Source organism: Populus trichocarpa, chromosome 4 (assembly GCF_000002775.5).
Source record: "Populus trichocarpa isolate Nisqually-1 chromosome 4, P.trichocarpa_v4.1, whole genome shotgun sequence".
In the NCBI taxonomy this organism is placed as follows: domain Eukaryota; kingdom Viridiplantae; phylum Streptophyta; class Magnoliopsida; order Malpighiales; family Salicaceae; genus Populus; species Populus trichocarpa.
Window position 1 is genome coordinate 19348798 of NC_037288.2, and position 8973 is coordinate 19357770.

At 36.5% G+C, this 8973-nt stretch overlaps 1 protein-coding gene across 1 annotated transcript; it reads right to left on the minus strand.

Annotated features, from left to right (window-relative positions):
* Positions 1 to 6534: 6534 nt before the first annotated feature.
* LOC7453667 (UDP-glucosyltransferase 74AE2) lies at positions 6535 to 8420 on the minus strand. Its single transcript, XM_002306169.4, has 2 exons — positions 7739 to 8420; positions 6535 to 7488 (listed from the first exon to the last, which is right to left on the minus strand). Exons 1-2 carry the CDS (start codon positions 8393 to 8395, stop codon positions 6754 to 6756), a joined length of 1392 nt encoding a protein of 463 aa, XP_002306205.4. The 5' UTR covers positions 8396 to 8420; the 3' UTR covers positions 6535 to 6753.
* Positions 8421 to 8973: the final 553 nt, after the last annotated feature.

Genomic DNA, 8973 nt, shown 5'->3' on the forward strand with positions numbered 1-8973 from the left:
CACTGTTACTCCATGTAATCCTGGTGTTAGTGCTTATCTTGCTCGACCATACCCAGAAGGAAAAGTCTACAAAGGGAAACGACCAGATCTCAAATGTCAACATTGTCACAATATTGGACATACAATGGACCGATGCTGGAGTCTGCACCCAGAGATAAAACCAAAATTTAACAAAAATCAAAAAGGGAAATCTGCTGCTTAGCATAAAGCAAATTCAGCTACAAATCACACAGAGTCATTCACTTCCAGCCCCGTTTCCCTGTTGAATGAATTTGCACACTATCTGCAAAACAAACATGGTCAGGAAACAACTCCAAATAGAGGACAGAATCAAACAACAACTATTCTCAGTCAGTTTGCAGGATTCCTGACTGATGCAAACTCTGAAAATAGTCAAGGTATTCTACTTGCCCTTATGACTGCATTAGAGATTGGTAGTTTTCATGATTTATGGGTTATTGATTCAGGTGCCACTGATCACATGTCTAATAAGTTAACTAATTTCTCTGATTTCACCTTCTTTTCTACTCTAGCGTGTGTCTCAGTAGCAAATGGGAAAGGGGCTCCTATAAAGGGTAAGGGCAAAATGAAACTTGTGTCACACACTGTCAACTCTGATGTTCTCTATGTTCCCTCTTTTCCCTTCCAGTTACTTTCCGTTAAAAAAACTGACAACCTCACTTAATTGTGAAGTTATATTCTCACCTTACAAAGTTATCTTTCAGGACCTCATCACCAAGAGGATGATTGGTGAAGGATTCCACCTGCATGGACTCTACTACTTTACTCCTGATTCCCGGATTTCAAAAGGATTTCAAGCTATTTCTGCTCCTATTAATGAACACCTTCTATGGCATCGACGTCTTGCCCATCCTTCAGTGTCTGTACTTAATAAAGCAACTTCAGTTTTGTCAAAAGAAACTATTAATTGTGAAACTTGTCATTTCTCAAAATCATCCAGGCTTCCTTTTAAATCATCTGTGTCTCACACTACTCAAACGTTTGAAATTTTTCACTCAGATGTTTGGGGACCCTTCTTCGCCTCTCTTGATAGTTTTAGATACTTTGTAACATTTATTGATGATTTCTCTAGAGTTACTTGGGTTTATCTGTTAAAATCAAAATGTGAAGTGTTTCAAAATTTCAGAAATTTCCATACATTGGTTACTACCCAATTCTCGACCAAAATTAAAATTTTTCGTTCTGATAATAGCACCGAATACATGTCCCATATTATGACAAACTACTTAACCTCTAATGACATATTGCATCAGACTAGTTGTGTTAATACGCCCCAACAGAATGGAATTGCTGAACGTAAAAATCATGATCTGTTAGAGAAAACTCGAGCCATAATGTTTCAAATGAATGTGCCCAAACCTTTTTGGTCTCATGGAGTTCTTACTGCTACTCATCTTATAAATCGTTTGCCCAACCACATGTTGGATTTTAAAAGTCCTCTTGAAGTTTTGCAGGAAAGATAACCAGATCTGACATACCTTAAAGTGTTCGGGTGTACTTGTTACGTACACTTGCCAGCTACTCTGCGTGACAAACTTGACCCCAGAGCTGTTAAATGCATATTCCTGGGTTACTTACAAACTAAGAAAGGATACAAATGTTATGAGCCTAAATCCAAGAAACAATATATCACTAGAGATGTACGGTTTGTTGAAACTAGTCCTTACTTTGAAGGCACTAGTCAAGAAGAGACTCTCTCAGAATTTTTCCCGTTACTCAGCATTGATCACTCTGTAAATCCATCACTCCCTGTGACTGATCTTTATCTTGAGCATTCTACAGAACCACTTGATCTAACTACGGATCACACTGTAACTCCATCTCTCCATGTCACTATCTCTGATGATAATTTAGACACTTCTGGTGATGTTCTTTCAGAAGGCATTGACGTCCACATTGAACAACAATCATCCAATGATCAAGACAGGGCAGAACTTCTGAGACGCAATCCTCCACGGACCCGTCAACCTCCTGCAAAATTACAAGACTATGTTGCTCATACTGTCAGGTACCCAATTACTCAATTCCGGACTTATCAAAGATTATCACCTTTGCACACAGCTTTTATTACAGCTATCTCCAGTGTTCATGAGCCTAAGAACTTTCATGATGCTCAATCCCAAGGTGTCTGGTAAAAGGCTATGGCTGAAGAACTGACAGCCCTTGAAGAAACTAAAACCTGGAGTATAGTACCTATCCCTCTTGGAAAACATGCAGTTGGTAGTCGTTGGATATTCAAAACGAAATTCAACTCAGATGGCTCCATTAATCGACACAAAGCTCGCCTGGTTGCTCAAGGATTTACTCAGAAGTTCGGAATTGACTACAAAGAGACCTTCGCCCCTGTTGCCAAAATGACCACTGTCAGGGTTCTATTATCTGTTGCTATCAATAATGGGTGGGCTCTGTCGCAAATGGACGTTAAAAATGCATTTCTGCATGGAGATCTCGAAGAAGAAGTTTTTATGAAGCTCCCTCCAGGACATCCTCAAAGCAGGGATTCTAAAATGGTCTGCCAACTACATAAATCTATTTATGGGTTAAAACAGAGTTCCCATGCCTGGCATGCTAAATTGAGCATTGCCCTTGAAACACTTGGTTTTTCAAAGAGTTCGGTTGATTCTTCACTTTATGTCCAGCTCAGAAAAAATGATAATCTTATGGTGTTGATATACGTGGATGATCTCATCATCACAGGCAACAACAATGAATCTATTACTCAGTTGAAAGAGAACCTTCGGCAACAATTTCCTATCAAGGATCTGGGGTAGTTGAAGTATTTCCTTGGAATTGAAATGACAACTTCCAGCAAAGGGTTGTTTCTAAATCAACAAAAATACATTGAAGATCTGCTTTAAGAATCAGGGCTGTTACACACTAAGCCTGCTGCCACTCCACTAGATAGCAAATTAAAGTTAGATTCAGATGGAAAAGCTATCGATTCTCCTAGCAATTATCATAAACTTGTTGGGAAACTTATTTATCTGACTATCACGAGACCTGATATTGCATTTGCTGTTAGTCTCGTCAGTCAACACATGCATGCTCCAACCACTCAACACGAAGGCATGGTGAAACGCATTCTGCGATATTTGAAAGGCTCTATTGGTCGTGGCATAGTTATGAATAATAACGGGCATACAAACATTATGGGATACTCTGATTCTGATTGAGCAGGTAACGCACTTGATCGTCGATCAACTACAGGTTATTGTATGTTTGTTGGTGGTAACCTTGTTTCATGGAAAAGCAAAAAGCAACGTGTAGTGGCTCAATCTAGCGCAGAGGCTGAATATCGTGCTATGACCTCAGCTGCATGTGAGCTTGTATGGCTCAATCACCTTCTAACCGATCTAGGTTGTCCAAGTAATCTTCCCATGACTCTTTGCTGTGATAATCAAGCTGCCATGCACATTGCGTCTAATCCTATTTTTCATGAACGTACGAAGCATATTGAAGTTGATTGCCACTACATTCATCAATAAGTCCAGTCAAAGCTCATTGCTACACAATATGTGCGTATAAATGATTAGTTGGCAGATATGTTCACCAAAGTTTTGCCATCAATTCAATTTCACCGGTTATTGAGCAAGCTTTGATCTATTAATCCTCTGGATCCAGCTTGAGGGGGAGTATTGGAAATATCCTGCGTCATGTGTTTATATTCTAGTCGTACTCCATCATCTGTTAGCTCCTGAAATTGTGGTTATAGTTAAAGATAATACCGTGTACTGTTACAATTTAAATCCTATATGTAATAGGATAACAATCCGAGAGAGATTGAAACAGAGTCTAGCTCTGTTTCCCTATATATATATATATGTATGTAACTTTACTGGACATTTAATAAGAAAAACATGAATCTCTTTCACTCCTAAATTCTTCATTCTCTGATGACTACCCACAGGAAGCAGCAGTCACTCCTCTTTAATTAGGCCCCAAGCAATTTCTTCCACTTGCTCCTCTTCCAGTGCAGCCATGCTTCCAAATGACACATAAACCACTAAGCTAGTTTCCTTTGAATCTAGCTAGCCACTCATTGCAACCGTCCAGATTAGGATTGAAGAGGCTGAGACCGTACTCTTTGTCGTCCTCCAGCTGTTTGTCCAAGTGAAATGATGGGATCATTGGTCCTATTGGCTTTATTGACCTTTGGCTTGCCAACCAGTTTACCGCCTGATGGAAATCAACAAAATTTTGAGTGCCACAGAAGTAAAAGGAGCATACTTTGAAAGTATGGTATCATCTTATGAACAACGAAAACAGAATTTAAATAGGAATTTGAAGCATTTTTGCTCTCGTATATGTTTCTTTGCTTGTCAATCAGTTGTTGACTGCTTGCTTGCTTGATCGTACATTTGTTTGCTTTGTTATCTCTGGCTTCCTTGGACGAAGAACTTATTGGATGCTGTCGGGGAACCTGAGTAGGAAACGGTGAATCAACGTATGAGACTTGCTTAAGATAAAAGTTAGAGAGATTAATAACCAAATTCATGCAAGAGGTGAAACATGTTGGAAGTAAAACAGGAGTGGTATATATCAACACAGCAATGTAAAGAATAAAAAGAAATTACGAGGAAGTATATTTTTATTAAATGTTTTTTTTAAGCTTTTTGTACTTATTTTTTTTTATTTTTACCTTCCGTATATTATTTACGGACTTATTATTATTCCGCAACAATGCTACAAAATTTTAACTGGTGTTTACTTGAACACTTTTTGTATAATTCTTTTTTAAATTTTATTTTTCAATTTCATTTTAATTCTTTAGAATCATTTTCTCATTCTAGAAACATTTATTTTAAATTCTCCTTATTTTTTTATTCATATAAATTTGTTATTAATTTCACAGTCATTATAAATTTTAAATTAAAATTCACAATCCTCATTTTAACTTCAACAATATCTTTAAATTCTTTTGTGGAGGTCATCGCTTTTATTACATGCCTTATTTTTTATTTTTGTTGTTATTTTTATCCCGAACTTTCATTAGTCTTCAAAACCTTACTATTTTGGTTTTACTTTTTACACGCTGGGTTCACAATTTGTTTTTAACAAGTTATTAGTTATTAGGTAGTCAGTTTAAGTTTGCTTTATTGATGTTCAGATTATAAGTTATCTAACGTTATCTTTGTTTCTTTTCTTTTCAATGTTTAGCCTTGTTCTTAATTACGAAATCAATTGCTTAATAAAATTCTGGTTGTGCATTCTCCGATCATTTGTAAGGCTACATGAATATGATGGAATTCCTTTAGTTTTTTATAGGTTGATATTATCTTATTGAATTATTATAAAACACCCTAAAATAGTAAAATTAAATATATGTATTGAAGAGTTGTAAACTTATTCCATAGTTTTTTCTCTATGATATAAGTGAGGTTTTTCACCATGCTTTCTTCCTAGGCCCCGTTTATTTGCTGGAAAGTAGTTTTCTTTTGGAAAGTAAATTCCGGGGAAAGTGAATTCCAGGAAAGTATTTTTCGATGTTTGGTAGTGTAATGAAAAATAAGTTGGAAAACATTTTCCAGTGTTTGATTGTGTCATGGAAAATGAGCTGGAAAATAACTTATTAATGTTTATTTTTCTCAAGTTTATTAAAATAATGAGGAACAAATCTTACAAATTAAAAAATTGAATGAGAATGAAATTGAAAAAAAATATAATTTCACAAATTATCTCAAATAAAATAAATAATAATCAAAATAATAGAGATCAAATCTAAAAAATTAAAAAAAAAATGAAAGATAAAGAAATTAAAATAATAATAATTAACATTTCATAAATTATTTCAAATAAAATAAGTAACAATCAAAAGAATGAGGATCAAATTTGATAGATAAAAATTTTCAATAAAAAATGATAAGGAAAAAAGCAAATAGCAATTATAAAAATAAGGACCAAAGTTAATATAAAAATTAAATTTTAAGAGATGAAATTGAAAAATAAATATTCAAAACAAATTATATAGCAATCAAAATTTTGAGGATCAAATTGATATAATCAGCAAATAATGACATTTCTAAATTTTTCACAACTTCCGGAAAGTGTTTTCCGTCCAAATTTTCCAGGAAAACACTTTCCTGAAAACCAAGCCAAATTTTCCTTTGACTGGAAAGTGTTTTCCGTTGACCAACTTTTCTAATGTCAAACAAACACAGGAAAGTTTGGAAAGTGATTTTCCGGAAACCACTTTCCGGAAAACAAACACAGCCAAAGGGAAAACACTTTCCTGAAAACCAAACCAAATTTTTCTTTGACTGGAAAGTGTTTCTGTTGACCGGAAAGTGTTTTTTTCCCTTGATTAACTTTTCTAATGGCAAACAAACACTGGAAAGTTTGGAAAGTAGTTTCCTGAAAACTACTTTTTAGGAAACAAACATGGACTTAATTTAGTTCAATCAAACTCATCTTTTTAAGCAACAGCAATAATAAATAAATAAAACTTTAAAAAATGTTCCTTAATTATCCTGTTAGAAAAAAACTGAGATTATAGATGGAAAGAGTGCTAAAATCTCAAGGAACAAATAAGACGTTCAGATCAAAGAAATACGAAAGGCAAATACAGTGAAACATCACAGCACGTTTTTCTCTTAAATTGCGTGATGGGAAATTTAGAAAATATTGAATAATACTAGGATTGATTCTTTAACTTTCTTGTCTAACCTTAAGGCTTAATAAGAAAATTTAGATGAAATACAAGAGTTATGTTAAGCAGCTATCATAGAATCATTTTCAGGTTTCATGGAACTTCCTTGCAAGTTCTGCTGCAAATTCCGTAATATTCTTATCAGAGCTTCCGCCTTCATCCACTGCTGTCTTGGCTAGTTTCATCCATTTCTCAGAGTTCCTTCTCATCTCACTCCCTCTTTCACCTTCCATGACTTCCCTTATACACCCTTCTACCTCTTCTTTAGTGACAATCCCCTTTTTATTTGCCTTCACTCTAACGCCTACATGCCAAACATCGGCAATGTACTTTGCATTTGTTGGTTGATCAGTCCACTGTGGCATTGCCACCATTGGCACTCCTAAGCTCAACGCCTCGAGTGCTGAGTTCCACCCACAATGTGTCATGAAGCAACCAACAGACTTGTGAGCCAGAACCTCTAGCTGCTGGCTCCAGGTCACAATCAGACCCTTCTCTGATGACTCCTCCGCAAAGTTGCTTGGAAGTTTTTTCTTCTCCGATTCTCTGACTACCCACAAGAAGTTGCAGTCACTCCTCTTTAGGCCCCAAGCAATTTCTTCCATTTGCTCCTCTCCCAGTGCAGTCATGCTTCCAAATGACACATATACCACGGAGCCAGTTTCCTTTGAATCTAGCCACTCCATGCAGCCGTCCAGATTAGGTTTGAAGAGGCTGGGACCGTACTCTCTGTCGTCCTCGAGCTGCTTGTCCAAGTAAAATGAAGGAATCATTGGTCCTATTGGCTTTATTGACCTTTGACTTGCCAACCAGTTTACCGCCTGATAGAAATCAGCAGGACTTTTTAGTGCCGCAAAAAGTAAAAGTAGCATATTTAGAAAATATGAACAAAGAACAAAGAATTTAAATAGGAATTTGAAGCATTGCTGCTCTCGTATATGTTGCTTTGCTTGTCAATCAATTGTTGACTAGTTGCTTGTTTGATTGCACATTTGTTTGCTTTGTTAACAATTATATATGTATTAAGATCAAGACATGCATTTCATATATAGAGGAGATCTTTAGTGGTACCTCTTCCTCCAGGGTGCTGAAAGTGTTGACAAAGATCCAATCAGCTTCCCTGAAATTCGAAAACTGACCGACCACATGGTTCAGTAGTAATGAATGTTCTGATTCTGAATCCATACCTTGCACGAATGATGGTAGATCGGTAATTTCTAGTGCTGAAAGTGCTGGCAAACGTGAAACTGTTACCAGCAACTTCTCTGGTGGAATCTTTAGCTGCATCTCATGAACGTTGTAGTAGACATTGTCAACGGCACACGACTGTGTGAAGAGCGAAGCCCCAGTGAGGCCAAGCTGTCTAGCTGTGTCTAGAAGCCAAGGCAAGTGGGAGTCATACAGAAGGCAACTTATTGGATGCCCAGAAGAATTGTTTAGTTCTGCAACGAGTTCTGGCAATTTTCGTGTCACCGTAGCTCGGAGCTGTTTTAAGTAGTCATCTGACGAAAGCTTGCCTTCATAGCTAACAAAATCTATGGTCACAACTTCGACCGAGCCAAGTCGGTGGGTATGCTTGAGCACCTTGCTTGAGAAGATCACTATTGTCACCTGGACTCCTTTGGAGGCTAGGCGCTTGGAGAATTGCATCATTGGGTTGATGTGACCTTGAGCAGGAACAGGTATGGCCAGTACATGACTCTTACTCTTTCTTTCTTGCTTCTCCATTAATTTCTCTAACCAAACCCGTCTATTTGCCTTCCATTCTCCTGAGTAGAACTACTACTTTTATATATATGTAAGCATGTTGTATCCAAATTGTAGCAGTGGACCATAGTCATGGTCAAACCAGTCGTACTTGGCAGACAAGGAAGGAACAAACGTGGTAACCAAGTTTACAAAGCTTGGAGGCTACTCTTTTTTTTTTTCTTTTTTTTTTAACACTACACTACATTTTTTTTTTAAGTATAGGCGTCATCGTTGATAATTGGATTAAAGTTTATTACACAATTAATTGAAGTTTTTCATGCGTTTTTCTAAAGTTTTATTTATTTATTTATTGTTGTTGTTGTTTAAAAAGATGATGAGTTTGATTGGATTGAAGTTTAAGATGGAAAGAGTGATACAATCTCAAGACTTTGATTTTGTTGGCTCATATTCTTTGGAGTTTTAGGCCGCTCATTCCTCTAGTTATTGTCTTCTACTTATTGTCGACAATGAAGAATTGTAGCTTGAAGTGTCCAACTTTTCTATCCCCATGTTTTCTCCTATTGGCCATGTGGTCTTCTATTGACTTGGAAAATTCA